This window comes from Impatiens glandulifera, chromosome 5, assembly GCF_907164915.1.
Source record: "Impatiens glandulifera chromosome 5, dImpGla2.1, whole genome shotgun sequence".
In the NCBI taxonomy this organism is placed as follows: Eukaryota; Viridiplantae; Streptophyta; class Magnoliopsida; order Ericales; family Balsaminaceae; genus Impatiens; species Impatiens glandulifera.
Window position 1 is genome coordinate 5,153,890 of NC_061866.1, and position 20,194 is coordinate 5,174,083.

General features: G+C 32.6%; 4 protein-coding genes across 5 annotated transcripts; 2 read left to right on the plus strand and 2 right to left on the minus strand.

The window, feature by feature from the left end:
• Nucleotides 1-3,406: 3,406 nt before the first annotated feature.
• LOC124940767 (pentatricopeptide repeat-containing protein At3g53360, mitochondrial) lies at nt 3,407-5,939 on the minus strand. Its single transcript, XM_047481304.1, has one exon. The coding sequence runs from the start codon at nt 5,796-5,798 to the stop codon at nt 3,498-3,500; it is 2,301 nt and encodes a 766-aa protein (XP_047337260.1). The 5' UTR covers nt 5,799-5,939; the 3' UTR covers nt 3,407-3,497.
• A 1,698-nt stretch (nt 5,940-7,637) lies between these two features.
• LOC124939821 (SOSS complex subunit B homolog) lies at nt 7,638-10,077 on the plus strand. The gene is made up of 3 exons (XM_047480271.1): nt 7,638-8,070; nt 9,086-9,545; nt 9,879-10,077. The coding sequence occupies exon 2, from the start codon at nt 9,136-9,138 to the stop codon at nt 9,538-9,540; it is 405 nt and encodes a 134-aa protein (XP_047336227.1). The 5' UTR covers nt 7,638-8,070; nt 9,086-9,135; the 3' UTR covers nt 9,541-9,545; nt 9,879-10,077.
• A 2,100-nt stretch (nt 10,078-12,177) lies between these two features.
• Nucleotides 12,178-14,593, plus strand: LOC124938567 (protein IQ-DOMAIN 3-like). The gene is made up of 6 exons (XM_047479035.1): nt 12,178-12,326; nt 12,420-12,494; nt 12,562-12,876; nt 13,445-13,663; nt 13,734-13,853; nt 13,923-14,593. The coding sequence occupies exons 2-6, from the start codon at nt 12,429-12,431 to the stop codon at nt 14,484-14,486; spliced, it is 1,284 nt and encodes a 427-aa protein (XP_047334991.1). The 5' UTR covers nt 12,178-12,326; nt 12,420-12,428; the 3' UTR covers nt 14,487-14,593.
• Nucleotides 14,594-16,251: 1,658 nt separating this feature from the next.
• On the minus strand, nt 16,252-19,899 carry LOC124939777. Of its 2 annotated transcripts, XM_047480221.1 has the most exons (7): nt 19,711-19,899; nt 18,984-19,589; nt 18,156-18,347; nt 17,807-18,046; nt 17,169-17,386; nt 16,825-17,085; nt 16,252-16,738 (listed from the first exon to the last, which is right to left on the minus strand). In XM_047480221.1, exons 2-7 carry the CDS (start codon nt 19,411-19,413, stop codon nt 16,499-16,501), a joined length of 1,581 nt encoding a protein of 526 aa, XP_047336177.1. In that variant the 5' UTR covers nt 19,414-19,589; nt 19,711-19,899; the 3' UTR covers nt 16,252-16,498. The 2 variants fall into 2 exon arrangements, with proteins under 2 accessions (XP_047336177.1, XP_047336176.1); XM_047480220.1 differs by having other exon boundaries at nt 18,984-19,899.
• Nucleotides 19,900-20,194: the final 295 nt, after the last annotated feature.

Consider the following 20,194-nt stretch of genomic DNA (forward strand, 5'->3'; position numbering starts at 1 on the left):
TGCCTCTCTCAATTATTTGGGTTAGTTTAATATTTTTTATTATCATTTTTTCAAACAACATCATTTAACGAAGCCGTTCTACCCACTGCGTTATATTTCTCTCCCGCCCGTCCGATCCGGTAACCTCTTTCGGTCCCCGATTAGGGCGTCGGTCCCGGGAACCAGAACGTACGATTGGTCAGCTACCCTTTCTTTCAGTTTTCAATATGGTTCATCTTCGTCGACGTCGTCCTCTTCTTCTTCTACTTTTTAGTTTAATTCAATCGGCGGTGAAATAGTTCATGGTGCAGGATCATTATCGATGGTAATTAAGTCTTGTTTATTTATACTTAATATTAATAATTGGTTTTAATTTAAGTTTATATTAATTATAATGTTATTTTTCTAATCATACAACTGAATGAGAAATCTTATTGAAGATCAAAAGATCTTTCAATAAGGATAACAATGCAACTTGAAAGAGAAATCTTATTGAAGATCAAAAGATCTTTCAATAAGGATAACAATGCAACTTGGAATTGGAATAAGACAATATCACACAACTCATGTGCATGGAAGGGAGTCAGATGTGATGTTAAATTCAACGTCATTACCCTGTAAGATTTTTTTATTCATTTTTACCTTAATTAATTCTTTTATATATATATTGAAAAGATAATTAATTAAATACAATTAAAAAAAATAAATGAAACTAAAATCCATATATAGACATTATTTCTTCTTATTGATTATATAATGTCACTTTAATTAAAATAAACAGTATAAACGTCCATTAACAACAGAAAAACCTCAATCGAAAAATGTTTATAGTTCTATCCCTATAATTGGGCAATTTAAATGAGAAATGATTGAGAGAGTGAATTTGAAGGACGGGATGGAGGAGAGAATGATGTGGCACAATTTGATTAGCCAAAAAAATAACAAAATTTCTCTCTCTTCTCTCTCTCCTCACATTTTATCATTTTTCCAACCAGTGATGTAGTGACACATCATTCCCTCCCTCAAATTCCCTCCGCTCTTCAATTTAAATAGAGAATTTTTTATTAAGAATTTTAATTATAATGTAATATATATAAGTTTTAATTCTACAATTCTCATTTGAATTTGTTAATTAATTAAATTACAACAGTCTTATAAAATTAGAATTTTATTTTAAATTTAAATTATGTACTATCTGAATAATTTAAAAAAATAAATAAAGTATGTTAGGACATCGTCATTTTTTTCCTATCTCAAACATATACATCATTTTCAATATGTATTTTAATGTATATGTTGGTAAGCTCCAAAAGAAAAGTAAGAATATAGTAATAATCAATAATAAGAAGTAATGTCTATATATGGATTTCAGTTTCATTTATTTTTTTGAATTGTATTTAATTAATTATCTTTTCAATATATATATATATATATATATATATATATATATATATATATATATATATATATATATATATATATATATATATATATATATATATATAAAAGAATTAATTAAGGTAAAAATGAATAAAAAAATCTTACAGGGTAATGACGTTGAATTTAACATCACATCTGACTCCCTTCCATGCACATGAGTTGTGTGATATTGTCTTATTCCAATTCCAAGTTGCATTGTTATCCTTATTGAAAGATCTTTTGATCTTCAATAAGATTTCTCTTTCAAGTTGCATTGTTATCCTTATTGAAAGATCTTTTGATCTTCAATAAGATTTCTCATTCAGTTGTATGATTAGAAAAATAACATTATAATTAATATAAACTTAAATTAAAACCAATTATTAATATTAAGTATAAATAAACAAGACTTAATTACCATCGATAATGATCCTGCACCATGAACTATTTCACCGCCGATTGAATTAAACTAAAAAGTAGAAGAAGAAGAGGACGACGTCGACGAAGATGAACCATATTGAAAACTGAAAGAAAGGGTAGCTGACCAATCGTACGTTCTGGTTCCCGGGACCGACGCCCTAATCGGGGACCGAAAGAGGTTACCGGATCGGACGGGCGGGAGAGAAATATAACGTAGTGGGTAAGCAAGAGAACGCCTTTATTAAATGATGTTGTTTGAAGAAATGATAATGAGAAAATATTAAACTAACCCAAGACATGAAGAGATGAAGCCTTATTACACAAGAAAATATACTTTTTAGATGTCTTGTACCCTATTTCCATCCTTAAACTAACCCAAGACATGAATATTAAACTCTCTTTTTACACTTCTTAATGCACACTGTAGGACTTGCAGAGTGACAACCTAATTGGATTAAGGAAGATCATGGGCAACCTTTATTTGTTTACATCTTGTATTCAAGCTGAAACTTCTATCTCTAATTTCTGATGTACCTCCTAAGCTCTAGCATCTATAGATGTTATGAATAATATTTCAACTGTCAAAATTCAAAATATAAAACCCATGATTGTGATGTATGCCCTAAAGCAAAACAACAAATGCTTCCTTTTTATAACGGTTATTCAAATCTTTATCTCATTCACAACAAAAAAATATTATAAATACACCATACATTTAAAATAATGGTATGCACTTGATGGGACAAAACTTAGCAGAATTGAACTTTAATCTCTTTCAGATTCAAAAATTTACTGAAATTTGAGGTTTTCTCTTAAACAGACTGAAAAGATGAGTTTGCCTTCATAGAGTTTCAAGTAAAATTGTTCTGAACATGTTTTAAAGACATTTAAAGGCTCAAATCCCCTGATTTTCAAACTGCTACAGAATTGGAAAAACAAACTGGCAAATCAAATGGTTCACAGTTTTTGAAATAGAAAATGAGAATGAACTTTAACTTCATGGCAAACAGTTTATTCAATGATAAACTGAGTTTACTAATGTTGTGTCTTCATCACCACTACTACATGCCTACATTCTCATCACCTGCAGAATGGACGCAGCTGATAACTTCCCTTCGCTACACATTAGACAGCTGAATTGACACTTAGATATCTAGAACGAAGAGGCTGCAACAGCCTATCAAATTTGATTTCCACACAAATAAATTCATTTCCGTGTAAATATCTTTTTATAAACTCCTTTTGTTTATAAATGTAATCTGGAACCTTCTCTAATTTTCATCAGTGTTACTGCTTAGTTTTGTATCTAGAATCATCTTCCAAAAATGCACTCAATCAAATTGCTGGAAACTGACACTTCATAAAAAGTATTCAGGGCCACTACTAGAAATAACCACCAAAGGCCAAACCATTTTATTTCTAGCCACTGCGCCTACCTACTAACTAGAGTTAATTTAGAATTTTCCTCCTACTTTTACTGGAACCAAATCAGCAAAGACTATTATTTGATTCTGCCAATCTTTCAACAAGAAGTCATGTAGCATCTTTTACATCTTGGAGTATAAAATTCTTACTCGTAGAAATATTAGTAAGTTAACAAGTTCTTTTTGTGCTTTCTCATTTTCAAAATATTGTCAATAGTATTTTATACATAAAAAGAAACTTGATAATCCAACAATTCATCTTTCAGAAATCAAACCTGTTTTATGCATTGGAGCATAACCATCGTCCAGCATCGGCTGCCATAAATCTTGAAGCACTGTCCGTAATCTGTCACCTTCAGGATGAGAATTATCTTCCGATAAAAACCTATGGATACAATTCTTCACTTCAATCCAGCTTTGACCGGGCACTTTCCTGATTCTCCTTTTCTTCATCAAAATTCTAATTTTCGCAACATCCTCCCATCTTTCGGTAGAAGCACATATGTTGCAAAGTAGAACATGAGCCGAAGAATTTAACGGATCGATCTTCAAAATATTCTCAGCAGCCCGTTTAGCAACATCTACGTTATTATCAATTCTACACGCAGCAAGGAGAGTCTTCCACATGACTATGTCTGGCTCGAACTCCATTTTATTCATGAAATCTTCGGCTTCATTTATACATCCCGCACGAGCAAGCAAGTCAACCACGCACGAACAATGCTCCCTTGTCGGTTTTAACCCATGCTCAACTTCCATTGAGTTGTAAATTTGCATACCTAATTCTACTAGTCTCATGTGACTACAAGCGGTTAAGACACCTACAACCGCCACTTCGTTCGGTACCAAGCCAAGTCCACACATTTTCCTAAAAGACGTTAGAGCTTGTTCCCCAAGTCCTAACTGAGCGTAGCCGATAATCATGGTACTCCACGAGACAACGTCACAATTCACAATCGAGTTAAACAATTTTTCCGCGTTCATAAGTGAACCACACTTCATATGCATGTCGATCAATCCATTTATGACACATATGTTAAGATCCAACCCAGATTTTACGCAGTAGCCATGAACCCATTCCCCCATTTCGATTGATGCCAATTGACCGCAAGCTCCAAGTACACTAGTTAACGTGATGTTGTCGGGTTTACTATTAGAAAGAAACATTTGTCTTAATAACGAGAAAACCTCTCTCGCCTCGTTATGTTTTACGCATGCTGAGAGAATGGTGTTCCAAGAAACTAAATCCCGATTGGTTTTGGTCTCGTCAAAGATCTTGAACGTACTCAAAAGATCATAACATCTAGAATACATTGAAATGATAGTATTGGAGACTGATATCTCTAGATTGAGACCTGTCTTGATAACGAAAGAGTGGATCTGCATACCGCGATGAAAACTATCGTGATTTGTACATGCACAAAGCAATGAGCGAATGGTAATTCCATCCGGGAATAATGCAAGCTCCCTCATCTTTGAAAAAAATGACATGGCTTCATCAATTTCACCACCACATGCAAAACCTATAATAATCGTATTCCAAGAAACTAAATCGGGTCTTTCTATTTGAGAGAATGCTAGTTTTGCAGAGTGAAGTAGACCACATTTAGCATACATATCAGCTAGTGAGCAAATTACATAATTATCCCTACCAAACCCATATTTTATACTTACCACTTGTATCTGTCTGCCATAGTCTTGTTCTAAGAGTCTTCCACAAGCACTGAAAACACTACCAAAAACAAATTCATTTGGTTGGTAAGCACATTGAGAGAGCATCTCCTTGAAACACAACATTGCTTCTAATTCGTAGCCAGTTTGCCACAAACCCGAAATAATTGAACTCCATGAAATCAAATCTTTTGATGCAATACTAGAAAACAAGTTCCAAGCATCATCAATTAGTCCTAGTTTGGAGTACATAGCAAGCAAGGCATTTTGAGAAATCAACTCATAACCTGCCTGTGATTTAATTATTTGTGCATGCAACTGTTTTCCTAAAATAATATCAACCAAGCTTGAGCAAGCTCTTATAATACTCCCAAAAATAAACTGATCAGGCATCAAGCCCAACTTCCGCATTTCAACAAATAACTGGAGGGCATCAGTTCCATGGCCGTGCTGTGAATAACCAGCTATTATTGAAGCCCAAGAAACTTGGTTTCTTTCAGGCATTTCGTCGAACACCTTTCTAGCATCCTCCATTGAACCACATTTCCCGTACATGGTAACTAGACGATTTCCAATAATTATATCTGGTTGGCAGCCATAAGTTAACATATGATTATGGACATCTCTACCTAGTTTTAAAGATCCCAATGAAGAACATGCAGATAACAGGCGAGCATAAGTGCTGGGTTTCACATGAAAATTAGTATTCTTACATAATAAATCAAATGCCTCAAGAGCTTCCCTGAATTGATTCCTATTGCAGAAAGAGCTAATGTAATCATTGCTCGACTGCTCAGTTTTGAAATTACTGCAAGTTAAAGTAACCGGGACCTTGCTTCTAACAGTATCAACTGCAAATCGCAATCTTGGAAGTATATTATGCATCAGTATACTAATTTAGATGGCCCGAGAAGGAAGCAGCAGGAATCATGACAAAAGAGAGACTAATGACATCTTCCCTAAGAAAGAAAGAAAAGAACCACCTTTACTAAGAAAAATTATAATCAACTCTTGGACGTGCGTTGTAAGGCAGGCACAGTGCTGTCAAAATCGAGAGTTTACGTTAGACACTTGTAAAGTAAAATTGAATTTTAAACTCGTAAAAGTGTTTACTTTAAAAGAATATTTGGTATCTATTTGTTATTATTAAATCATTAATGTATATAAAATCAGTCATACAATTAATACTTAAGTCATTGCTCACTTAAACCATTCCAATCCAAATTTCATTTCAAAAAGAAGAAATCTAGAACAAAAAATGGCTCAACCAATTCTATTTCATTTTGATTATTAGGCAAGCACATTGTTAAGGATTCATTTGATTTCAAGAAGAAACCAAAAATAAAAAGTTTTGGGTCGTTTAAAAGTGTTATTCATTTCAAATGCAAACCAAACCTTCACCATTTGAATCTAGACATGTAAATCAGTTTATCATCTGATAAAATGTTGCCATGAAGTTAAACATCATCCTCAATTTCTATTTCAAAATAGAGAACCATTTGATTTTCCAGTTTGTTTTTCAATTCTGCAGCAGTTTGGAAATCAGGGGACTTGAGCCTTTAAATGGCTTCAAACATAAAAACTTAAAACACGAAACATATTCAGAACTCATCTTTTTAGCTCAATTGAGAGAAACCCTCAAATTTCAGTAAATTTTTCAATCTGAAATTCTGTTCTGTCAAATTTCATGTTTAGATCAAATTGAAGTTCATTACCGCTAAGTTTTGTGCCATAAAGTGCATACCATTATTTTATACACATTAAACTGAAATTTGATTAAATTTGAGCTCATTTTATGAAGAGAAAATTTGATTTCAAATCAATTTAAGTGGAAAGATTCTGGAGTTTTGAATTCCAGAATCTGCACACTTTGTGTCTTTCACAAAAGAACTTTGGGAATTTGTTTGAATCAACTCAAATCAGATATACAAAATCCTAACCAACCTATTGAACTACAACTTGACAAATTTTCAGATCATTCGGTAGAATAACAAATTATGACCAAAATTTCAGAAAATTTACAACCAAAATCAGTTTTTGCAACTTAGTTATCTTTTCCAAACCTTCATATAATCCCTCTCAAATCAGTCTTAACACAATCTGATATAGATAGGAATAGAATTCAATTCCAAAGTATTCAACAGAAACATTCAAATTGCAACTAAAAATTCCAAAACTAAGTGGCTACTTTTTTCAGAATGTATTCAATCAAATCCTATTTGATTCAATCTAAATTTACCTCAAATCAATTGAACACAATCATCATAAGCAGCTAAACAATAGAACCATCAATCAATACTTTATTTCATCTAAACATTTACAGTAAAACTAGAATTCTAAATTTATGAATACTATTCTATTCTAGTTAAATTGCAACTATAAATAGATGCTAACCTTTAAATAAAAAGCAGAAGAAGCTCCAAATGCTTCAAGCTCAGTCCAGAAAGGAACAACTGAAGCGTCTCAAAGAGCAAGGAAACATTCCTTGGAGAGGAAAGTTCTTACCCTCAATGGAGCTCCTACCGGAGGAATTTTGTGAAATGAAATTTCCTTCTTTTAGGATAACCCAGGTTGCGTACCACTCTTTCGCTCATATTGAGGAAAGAATCATGCTTTTTGGTTGAGAATCGACGTCGGAAAGCTCTTCTCGCCGGAGGTGTAGCGCCGCCGTCACGGAAGTTTGCTGGGTCTGTTCCTGAAGCCAAAGAAAACGACTAAAATATATTACTTGTTTTTCATTTTAAGCCTTTGGATTTTGCATACTTAAAAATTGACCCTTTTGGTTTTCAAAAGAAAAAGAAAGGGCTTCCAGCTGATGGGCCGCCGCGATCCACTTTGAGGAACGGTGTCTGTTAACGGATGAAGAGATGACGGACATGGAAGAGACCAGAGAGAGAGGCAGCGGGGTGAGGGGACCGGCGGCATCCAAGAAGAAGAAGAAGAGGGAGGAGGGTTTGCAATTTTTGGGATACCCACGTTGAAAATCTTTCAACTTTCCAACCTTCATTGCAACTATAGAAGAGAAACCCTATAAGCTATTACACAAAAAGCTTCTGTTTTTGGTTGAGGAGCGAGCGAGCGTGCAACGTTTGGAGCTGGCAGCAACTGGACTACGAAGGCCGCTACCTGAAGACAAGAAGCTTCAACTAAAACAAAGGTCTGTTTTGATTCCTAATTATTAGCTAATTCAATTCCTGCAATAGATGTGTTAGAATGACCTAGAATCATGTTTAGGATTTGGGGAATAGCTTAGATGTTCTTGGCAATCTTGCTTTTGTTGAATTTATGATGAATGAATTTGATTTTGAATATTGATTGAAGTGCATATTGCATTTGTTGGATGATTGATTGATGCCCTTTCCTATTGTTAACCAAATAACCCACAAATCTTTGGTTTTTATTTCATTTTCTTTCCTGGTTTCTAAAGGAGCAAACTGTGCTAACATCTCTAAACCTAAGCCGTCTTCAAAGGCGTTTCTAATTCTTTCTCGGTGCCACGAGCATCTATCCATGAGATGATCAAACGAAGAGGACTCTTGAAGAACTTGCATCTATCCACGAGCATCTATTCACGAGCATCTATCCATGGTGCAACTTGCATCTCTCATTTTCTCTTTATTAATTATCATTCTCTCATCACCTTCTTTCAAACCTGATAGTTATCTATTGGTTATGTATTGGTCAAACTGTCTTGTTAAAGTAGAGATGTGAATTCAGAGTTTAAACAATTTAAAGTTGCTTGCCAATGGCAGGCTTAAAGTCTTAATTGGCTGTCTTGTTACCGAATTTTTTTTCATGTTATAATCTGATCATCGTAGATACAAAAATCTACCAAATGAAGGAAAAATTACAATATAATTTGAATTAATGAACACAGTAATTTGTATACTAAAGGAAGCAACCAAAAATACACTATAATATGTATCGTGATCTAAAATATAATCTAATCATGACCCAAAGACGATCTACCAATGAGATCGTGGGATTGTGAAGTTATGACACATAGATTCTTACAACATGCTAGTTTCCAATAGGCTCATCATCTCCAAGTTTTATTTTACAAAATTATTAATAACGGCATTGTTTCATTTTTATCCTTCCTATCTTGTTTATGTTGTTATTCCACATTAGGTTTTTGAGTTTCTAATGTTAGCAATTGTCTCACAAATCAGGTCACTTAAGATTGTTAGTTAACTAAAGCGGAAGGAGAAGAAGAAGAGTGATGGTTTATTTGAAAGACATTGTCCCTGCAGCTCAAAACAACATAAACTCCCAATTCATCATGTTGGACAAAGCAGGAGCGTCGATTGATGGTGAAAATAAGATGTGTCTGGCTTTGGTAGCTGACAACACAGCCGCAGTCAATTTCCAGCTCTGGGGAGAAGAATGCGATGCATTTGAGCCGGGTGACATTATTCTACTGACAAATGGTATATTTTCTTTTCAAAGGAATAATCTCTTTCTGAGAGCTGGAAAGAGGGGAAAAGTGGAGAAAGTGGGAGAGTTCACCATGAAGTTTGTCGAGACCCCAAACATGAGTGAAATCAAGTGGGTTCCTGATCAGAAGAAATACATACAAGAATCTGTCATCTCTTCCCATTCAAGAATCTTTCCACCCATGAAATAGCACAGGTAATATCGCAGTGTTAAATTTGAAAATTAAATTTAAAGAAAAGAAGGAAAAGTTGTAATTTTTGTCAATTATTTGAAAGTGGCTGAAAAAGCTGAATCAAGAAATCATGATCATAAAGAAAACTGAACTTGCTAACTAAAACTAAATGATAATGACCCTACTTGTAGTAAAAATATCCTTCATATCATGTGCAACCATGGAGATTGGATTAGTAGATCATCATTCATTCATTCTGTTGCCTCATCCAAATAGAGGGATTGGACCTACATTTAAAATCATTTTGCTACCAAATTTATTTATTTTCATGAACTAACGCATTACGTCTTGGACAGGTCTATCGGAGCCACAACCCCCTACGATATGGCTATGTGAAAGAAAGCTTGAGCCCATCATGAATGTGTGCTGTAGTAGCTGCATTTGCACCTAATGGAATTGATAGAATCATGTTAACTGCCACAATTATCTATCTTAAAAGGCAAAATGCCATTTTTGATGGGACTGCATCACTTCCTACCAACCATTAGTTATCAATGAATCATAGTGGCAAAATTTTCAAACACTTACTTCAAGACAAGGTGTTAATAAATGGTTTCCTTAATGAATATGATTAATAATGAGACATTTAAATGTAAAGTGCCCACCACATATTCATTATTATTATTCTTTATTTATATTTGTTGGTAGGTTTAATGGTATTTTATTTAGGATGCCAATTCATTTATTTCACTAGTTTTTCTTTTCAATAAATTGTTGAACTAACCACCCTGGTAACTCAATGAAGATACTCACTCATATCTAGTGGTAAGCATTCAAACCGATCCGCCCAACCATTCTATTTCTACCTATCCGAATTGAAATCAGAATCCTCGATTTTAGGTCTTGATGGTGTATAATCGACATAATTGCGTCGGATATAAGATATATTCAAATAACCGAATCAATCAAATTTGCATTCATAATATATTAATTAATTTTATATTTTTTTGAAGAAAATTTATAAATATATCGATTTTATTTTGTTTAATAAATAAATTTGTTTGAAATTGTTATTATTAAAAAAATTGTATAATATAAGTTCTGATATTCAAATTAAATATTTGATATATCCGTAGTGTCTTAATTGAGTATAACCGACATAGTATGATCAAATTTAAATTTATTCAATAAATCGACCCAACTGGATCCGCGATCATACCTACTCAAATCGATGAGTTCAAGACTGTGTCAAATTGAATTTCCATGTCTTTTTTCAATTAAGTATTGAGACCATATGTATGTTAGTAAATTTATTTTTAAGTGTTATTTTAAATGTTTGTTACAGGATCTTTTGTTTTAAAGGTACAAGGTATCTATTGACTTTTGGCTCCATTTGGTCATTCTTACCTAATTAAGAACATCATGGGTAAGAAGACATGTTAGAATATTAATAATAGCAGTTGCAACTGCAACATCCATTCTAAATTCAAATGATATATTACATTGATTTATACTAATATATTTAACTTTATAAGCACGCCTATTGTTAATTAATATTAAAATTATGCTTTAGGAGCATCTTGAACTAATTGTAAGTTTAATATACTGAAAAATCATACAAAAATTACAATGCAATTGCATTATTTTTGTAGTTTTTAGTATTAAATTATATAGCAAGATGGAAGACCTCTTATAACTAGGTTTAATATATTGAAGATGACAATTAGGGTGTTGTTTCAATTTCAATTTTACTATTTTATAAAATAAGGTTATTAATTTTGGTTTAAATATAATTTTAATTTAGTTAAACTCTTATAAATTTATGTTCGTATGAGTTTATAAATTATGTCAATTTTATACGATTTTACTTTAAATAAAATAAATTTATATTTTTAAAAATTTTAAAACAAATATTATCAATTCAAATAATGTAATTGATTTTATAATTATTATTATTTAAAATAAATAAATTTTAAAAATAGTTAATGCTCTTTTAAAATAAATCCTTATAATTTTAACTAAATTCTCAATTTTCCAAGTTTGAGTTTATATATATATATATATATACACACACGATAACAAACATAAGAAAAATGAAGTCTAGACAAAGGCGAGCAAGGTTTTTTTCATGGTTTTGATCTGAAATACCTTTTAGGGAAGTTGTAATACCTTTTAGGGAAGTTGTCTTTGCCGAAACAACAAGGGATGCAGTAAGATTATGATAATTCAAATCAAGATTTTCATAATCAAATAAGATTGTCATAATACTTTTAAAGGGATGAAAACTAGACAACTTTGCAAAAAGGAAGTTGTCACATTCAATTTTCTAGTTACTTTTGAAAATAAAAATTAAGTGGTCAAATACTTTTAAATATAGTTCAATAAAAAAAATTATTCAAAAATGACTTTTTATCCAATTTTTACCTAAAAAGTTTAATCTAATTCAATATCAAACATCATTCTTTACTTTTTGACAATTTTTAAAAGTAAATGTGATGGTTATAATAAACAAGATTCTAGTTTTGAAATAACCTCAAATAAGATTGAACTTTATTTAAAATATCTTATAAATAAAAAAGCATCATAATTGAATTCATATATATCAACAACGCACCGTTGGGTGTCTTATTATTAAGGAGGAAGGGACCGCAAAATAAATTCATTCTTAAAATCTTCTTGACAAGATCTGTTTTTTATTCTCTCTCTAACTAAATAGTTGGATTGAAATCCTTTTACTATGCTACAAAACAAATAAACGAAACTGTCTTAAAGAATAAGGAAGAAGATTCATAGATCTGGTTTTCTTTCAGGTACTTTCTGTTCATAATTTGAACTTATTTCCTTCTGTTAAGAACAGAGCTTGTTCCTTTATGAACAACATGTGTGTCTAAATCTAATTCAGGGAGATGGGAAAGAAAGGAAACTGGTTTTTGTCGATTAAGAAGGCTTTAATTCCAGAATCAAAGGAACAGGTTCATTTGATTTCAAATTACAGTTTTATTTACATGCATTATTAGTTAATGTTGAAAACTGTTGCAGAAATCAAAGAAGAAGAAGAAATGGTTTGGGAAAGAAAAATTAACTGTTCCTAATCATCTTGATGAAGCCCTTCCTCCTCCTCCTCTGATCTTATCAGAAGAGGTGAAAGTAGTTGAAGCCGAGGAGGATGAACAGACCAAACACGCTTACTCCGTCGTGATCGCCACTGCGGCAGCAGCTGAGGCTGCTGTTGCAGCCGCTCACGCGGCTGCGGAGGTAGTACGTCTCACTTCAGCAGCTGTAGTTCAGTTCCCTGGTAAATCCAAAGAGGAAGTTGCAGTCATTAGAATCCAAACCGCTTTCCGGGGTTACATGGTATAAAATTATGTATTTATTTTATTTAGTCTTTTATAGGATTGAACTCTGACAATTTGGTTGTCCCAACCTGATCTCAATTGTTGAAATGTTAGATTTCAACATTGATTGTCACTCAAAGCAATTTGATTGAAAAAATGAAATAATGTGTTAGTCTTTTTAGGATCTGATCCTAGAATTTGATTATCCTAAACCAATCTCAATTGTTCAATTAAAAGGTTGAAAGGTTAGACATTTCAACATTTTGATTGAAGTCAAAGATGATGATAATAAGATAATGTGCTAGTCTTTTGTAAGATCCAACCCGAGAATTTAGTTTTCCCAATCCAATCTCAATTGTTCAACTAAAAGATTGAAAGATTAAAGATTTTAAAATCAATTCACTCAAAGCAATTTAATTGAATTCGACCCGAGTTGAAGTCAGGGTTATGACATTGAGATATTGTGCTAGGATCTTATCCGAGAATTGGGTTGTCCTGGTTAAGGGCTTGTTAGACTTATAGGAGTCATGCATCTGCTCTAAGAGAAGGTAAAATAAAAGCATTAAAATGTTGTAATAATACTTCAGGCAAAGCGCGCATTACGGGCTTTAAGAGGACTGGTGAGACTAAAAGCATTTTTGGAAGGGACTAATGCAAAACGACAAACTACAAAGGCTTTAAAATCCATGCAAAACGTAGGTCGTGTTCAAGCTCAAATTCAAGCTAGACGGATAACAATATTGGAAGAGAATCAAGCTCTTCAAAAACAGCTCTTACAGAAACAAACAAAGGAAGAAATCCTTCAGGTTACAAAACCAAAAACCCGTCTTTCTTTCTTTATCAATGATTGATTTACATCAAATTTGGATATTGTAGATGGGAGACGACTGGGACGACAGTAATCAATCGAAAGAACAACTTGAAACAGGTCTTATGAACAAATACAAAGCCACAATGAGAAGAGAACGAGCTCTAGCTTATTCCTATTCTCATCAGGTATTTTAACAATTCAGGCATTCATTCATGATGAGTTATTTGAATTAATCTTTAAATCAATTGACACAGCAAATTTGGAAGAAATCAGCAAAATCAACAATACTTACATTTATGAATCCAAATAATCCTCAATGGGGCTGGAGTTGGCTCGAGCGATGGAGCAGCGTCAGTGAGGAAATGACAACACTGTCAACACCTCAATCATCATCCAAGATTCGGAAATTGAAATCGACAAACCCTAGGGGGAAGGGTTTGAATCTGATAGTAATAGAAAATGATGATACTAGAAGCGTTTTCAGCGTTCAATCGGAGAGAAACAGGAGGAGGCATAGCATATCTGGATCGTCGATTAGAGACGACGAAAGCTTAGCTAGTTCTCCGTCGTTTCCTAGCTACATGGCGTCTACACAATCGGCGAAAGCGAAATCGAGATTGCAAAGTCCTTTAGGGTTGGAAAATAATGTAATGCTTACAGAAAAGGCGGCGACGGCGAAGGCGGTGGCATCGGTAAAGAAACGGTTGTCTTTTCCGGCGAGTTCACCGGTTAAACCTAGACGTCTTTCTGGCCCGCCGAGGATTGAAACCAGATTCGATAAAGAAAACAGTGACATAAATGGGGTGACCGTGGCTTGATGATTAAATATATTAAACTCATTTTGGAATGTTGGTTTGTTTGATTATTATTGGTTTTAATTGTTGAATTATTACATTTAAAATGTGAAATGTTATTTGATTTCGAATTTGGATAGTTTATCAAATTAAACTCGAAAGTTATCAAAATAATTTCCATGTTTGGGTTAAGAATTATTATTGATTGTATTTAATTTGTACAATATAATTAATTTTTATATTTAATTTATATATATATATAATTAATTTTATTTATTCACTCTATCTATTATTACTCTATTAAAAAAAATAGATAACTAAATTAATTAATCCAATATAAATTATATATATATATATTTAAAAATAAATAAATAAAATGTATATTAGATAAGTTAGGTTTATTAATAAGTTCTATGTATATTAATATCTATAATTTCCTACACCTTTTATATAATTATAAATTTAAATGATTTATATAACTCAAAAATTAATTAATAGAAAATAGTTAATTAAAAATTGACTAATAAAAATAAAATTTTAATTTAATAATTAATGTGTCAATTTTAGTATTTTTTTAGTGAATTATAATGAATTATCAACTCTCTTAAATAAATGAATAAAAACTATGTAAGATAATACTGATTATATTAGAAATAAAAAAATATAAATATATTATATCAATCAATTTTAATAAATATTACAATGAATTTAAATAATTAATAAGATATAATAGAGACATAAGAGAAATATGATATTTATTTAAGATGAAAAAAATAATAATAACGGTGGTTAATAACTCTATGTGTCAATTTTAAATAGTAAAATTATACATAAGTTTAGATAAACAAACTAATTATACAAGTACATTACTTAAATAAGATTTATTCATATTATATTAAAGTATAAGATATTTTAGCAGAAATGCACATTAAGTTGTTGGTTGAATGTCAAAAAAAATTTATTAATAAACAATATAACTTGATTATTAAAATAAGTAGGTATAACTATAAATTGTAATTTTAAGTTTTAACTATAATATGTTTGGCTAAAACGATCCATGAACATACTAAATTGATTGTTTTAGCTACACCCCTAATTATAACTTTATATAAACATTATAACTCTATATAAACAAAATTTGAAATCAAATAATGTTGGCATTGTATTAAATATTAATGATTTCTATGGCGCATCACATTTTCATTTTGAATGATAATGGATTGTGAATTAAATTAATGTTTGAATTGAGACAAAATATTTTCTTTATAAAGAGATTCAAAACTATTATTTGTCCAAATTTCTACAAGTTGAGCCAACAAGAATCTTAATGAATCTAACAATATAAGTACAAAAACTAAATATATCCTTATCAATATTCATTTAATTTATGTACATGGAATAGGATCTTTAAATAAATGATGTTTTTATGTAAACTTTTGATAAAAATCCTACAAACCCAACATCAAACCAGTTTGTATTCCTTATGTTTTGAGACAATTTTAATTGTTGTAGGGACAAACTATTTTTGCTTTGGTAGAGCTCATAAATAATATTAATGTATAACCGACTACAGAATAATCTAGAGGTGTGTACATTCGCATTTATGTGTGACTCCATTAATGATGAGATAACGGTGCAACTAACATATTTATTGCCCCAAAACTTGCAAGTTTAGAAAATGTTCCATTTTAAAAAAAATTGACTTTATTTTCTCTAATAAACCGTGTCTATGAGAAAACAAACTACTTTTCAAACATTAGGGTAATTAAAACAGATGGAGGGTTTGTAAGTAAGTAACCATAAAATTTTGTATTAATAATAATGTCAATGTAGAAACGTGAATATTGATTCCTCCTCAAATTTTGAAGGAACAAAATGCCATGAAGTTGTGCATTCTTTAACTACTTTCCAATTCTATCTCAGATCAGTACTTTTTTATGAAATTAAAAACCGACAAACCAAGATATATTATTCTGACCTTGAATTCCCGAGCAATCTGTGGTTGGTATTTACATCATCTTCCCGAAAATGCAACTTTATACGCTACTTTGCTCTTTGGTGGTTGCACCAATATCTAACAACTGTGTTTCTTCGTCAGTGGTAGTGGTCTCAATCGGTGTCCCAAATAGAGTTAGAAATACTTGTCTGTGGCATTCATCGCATAAAAAGAAATACGATAAATGACCCTCGTCGGGTAGCTTATGCATTATGATACTAGGCACAACCCGAGCTACATAGTCAAACATAGATGGAGAGACTACTTGGTCATCCAGCCCCTGATAACCAATCATTTGACAACTCAATATATTATTAAGAAGGTCTTGCTTGATGTGAGTTTAAATAAGGTTATGAATTTTCAAACCTGCCATATGTGGATTGGACCTTGAAATCCAGTCCATTGACATTCAGCTTCCGTATGTGAGTGCATGAACGTAAACCAGGTAAAAAATCCTTTCCTTGGGCACTTCTTTCGCACTGCAAGGTTTGTAAGTTTGAATCCCCAATCAGTCACGTGAAGAACAGCTTCCTGAATGAACGGTTTCACATTTCCTTGCCGAATAGACTCCTCCACATCCCTATGCCACAACTCTTCAAATCTTGGATCCTCTGTAAGACCTTTATCCTGAAATAAAACACCAAGAAAGAATCCCCCATCAATTCCCAAAGTCTGTTTTTGAGATAATGACTTGAGAAACAAAAGTTTACCTTATTCCCAAGTGTCCAAGAGAACCAGTTATCCAAACGACCATGTTTTCCAGACAGAAAACTTCTACGGTAAATATAACTCAAAAACTTTGGAAATCTACGAGCTAAATAATGCATCATTTTTCTCCTTCTTAACCAGTTTTCCCAGGTTTTGGAAATCTCCTCCTTAGTCATGCTTGAATCGTATGGGTTTATCATTGGAGAAAACATTGCAGCACCTACACAATGAGAGACATATTTGTTTCATGAAAATTGCATAGATACATTTTCTTTTGAAATTCGGTCATAGTAAAACGACAAAAATTAAGATTACAATATTAAACAATGTCTAACTAACTGAAGTAAATAAATAAACTAAGAGAAAGAAATGAAATCAGCCTTTCAGTGTCCACCCTACAGAGATATTCAGAAGATCTAACAGCTATGTGAAAAGATAACAACTCTTAGGAACCCAAAAAAATTACATATAGCACAGTATACAGAAACTCAAGAAAACATAGATAAAGGTAGAAAAGTATAAAGGGAGAAATCACAGCCCTGACAAGGGGTTTATTGCCTTATCTGGCATTTATCTGCGTCGGATCAAGCATTACCATCATTTCATCTAAGGTAAAGATAAGAGGAGGAGTCAAATATACCTCTAATTTGATCTGGAATGTAATTCAGAGCTGCCCATGCATGCATAGCTCCACTTGAGAACCCCAAAACCCAGAACTTGTCGTATATTCCAAGAGAATTTGCAAGAAACAACATATCCTGGGCTGATGAGCTAAGGTTTCTCTTTGGATGAGGATCACTCTCTCCAAAACCAGGGAGATCATATGTTACTAAGTGGATGCCAAACTCTTCCAGCAATGATGCTTTCACCCCTGGGATACCTTTAGAAAAAATATTCAACAAAAATGTATGCATTCTGGTATTAATTTCTCATCTGTTAAAAACAATTCTATGAAAAAAGAAAAATAAACAGTCTTAGTGACAATGTACCTGCAACTCTAGAAGATAAGAAACTATGAGGCACAATCACATGTTGTCTGGCTGTGCTACATGAAACACCTTGCTCAAGATAGGCCAAGTACCTGCCATCCGGAAGTAGCATTCGTGTAGCACTAGGGGGATGCGTGCTGATTTTCTTCACTAATGAGACCACATGATCACGTTTTGTATTCACCATCAACACTGCATGACCCGGAACAATTTACCAACTAAACCCACAAATGCTTCTTGGTAAATAAGCATCAAATCCAAGAGTAAAAAAATATTGGCAGAAATACAGCATCCATCCATCTTCAAGTAGAATATTGATCTATAGATTGAAGGTGATCACTAAACCAAGAACCTTCGCATACAAGCTAGAGCAATCTAGACTTAACCCATGCTTCTACTTCTTTTTATACAAATGTTGGCACACACTATTCATGGATCCAGATTGTAATGCAAATCATGAAAAATACTTTGACATATGAAGTGCCAATAAACTCCACAAATAGCTAAGAAGCTAAACATCAAGATATCACATTATCATTGACCTAGCTTATCCAAGTGACCTAAAGCAAATGTTACTCTTTTAGGATTTAACATGAACTAAACTATATATGTCATACATTCTATTGACTTAGTCATAATAAACTAAGTAAAAGAAAAATAAGGAAGACTGTTGTTGGGTTTGTTATAAGTTTGAGATATGAAGACTACAAAACACTCTAAGCTACTAATTATGCAGCTTAAATGTTGTGTTAATGAAATTCCAAGTTCAAAAACTAAGCCCTGCAAAATTCTCAACCAATAAAATAAACATAAGTCACAATTTCATACCTGCAAGAGCCACAAAGAACACGCAAAATATCACAGACCATGAATGAACTGGGTCACGATCTTCAGGCAAATAATCATTCAAAAACCTTAATCTACTTCCAGCCTTTTTGATCGGTCCTTTACACTTAATAACTATGTAAGAATCATCAGTCAAAAGGCTCTGTTGCACTATGTCCTTAACCCCTTTCCCAAGTTCCAGAAACATTTCACCCCAAGCTTTTGCAAACTCCTTAACCTGATCCTTGAAACTCTCTGGCTCAGCTAACTCTCCATCATTAATATCCCTTACAGTGAAATCGGATCTCTTAGGTTCCATAAAAGGGGTAGAAATTCCCAATGTTTCATCTGTGAATATAACTCCAGTATCCTCAACCAAGCTCATGAGTTCATCACGCCAGGATGTTGACCTCGACCTAGCAACATCTGCCATTCTGTTTTCTATCTAAAGGTATGTATATATTGCTGATGAAGTTTTTATGAATGAATTAAACATCCACCCAGCTTCGCGGTGGAATCGGTGTCTTCAGTAACTGAAGAATTAAGAATTCTAGAGACAAAGATGATAAAGAGGTTCGCTTTCATTACAAGACTTCTAGTCAGGCTAACCTGAAAAGCATGATATGAATCATCAGATTGCGATTAGATGAAATCATTGCTTAATTTAGAAGCTTGATGATAGTGATGTTAATGGAGAGAAAACAATTGAGTGAGAAATTGGAAAACGAACTTTGAAGGCGTGAGAAGTTGAATTCTGAAATTTAAGATAAACGGATCCCTATGAAAATGATGAAACCCTAACCGACCAAAGATCAGAGCTCAGAGATTCGGTCACAAAATAAATTACACTGGAAATGCCTCTCTCTCTCTCTCCTCACCACTGCTTTGTTTTCTTCCCCTTCTCTCTCCTCTGTTATCTTCTACCATGAAAGAGATGGAAAGCGAGTGGGTAAGAAGAGTGAAACCGTTGAGGAGGGTAGTATAGTAAACCGCAATTGATTTCATCTATTAATGTCTATATTAATTTTAATTCATTAAATAATTTTAGAGAATCATTAATTAATAAAAACTCTAATTCTTTTTAAAATTAGATTATCAAATTAATAATATAATTTATTTTTTATTTAAAAATAACATATACTTATACTAGGGAAACTATAGATATAGACGGTAAATACTTCTATAATATTTTCTGAGCTTGAATAGCAGTGACA

Coding starts and splice junctions, on each gene's coding strand:
- LOC124940767 (XM_047481304.1), bottom strand. CDS start 5,798: ATGCATAATATACTTCCAAGATTGCGATTTGCAGTTGATACTGTTAGA.
- LOC124939821 (XM_047480271.1), top strand. CDS start 9,136: ATGGTTTATTTGAAAGACATTGTCCCTGCAGCTCAAAACAACATAAAC.
- LOC124939777 (XM_047480221.1), bottom strand. CDS start 19,413: ATGGCAGATGTTGCTAGGTCGAGGTCAACATCCTGGCGTGATGAACTC. Junction 17,387..17,806: donor CATTCCAGATCAAATTAGAG/GTATATTTGACT, acceptor CTCATTGTGTAG/GTGCTGCAATGTTTTCTCCA. Junction 17,086..17,168: donor CTTGGACACTTGGGAATAAG/GTAAACTTTTGT, acceptor GTTTTATTTCAG/GATAAAGGTCTTACAGAGGA.
- LOC124938567 (XM_047479035.1), top strand. CDS start 12,429: ATGGGAAAGAAAGGAAACTGGTTTTTGTCGATTAAGAAGGCTTTAATT. Junction 12,495..12,561: donor TTCCAGAATCAAAGGAACAG/GTTCATTTGATT, acceptor AAACTGTTGCAG/AAATCAAAGAAGAAGAAGAA. Junction 13,854..13,922: donor CTTATTCCTATTCTCATCAG/GTATTTTAACAA, acceptor CAATTGACACAG/CAAATTTGGAAGAAATCAGC.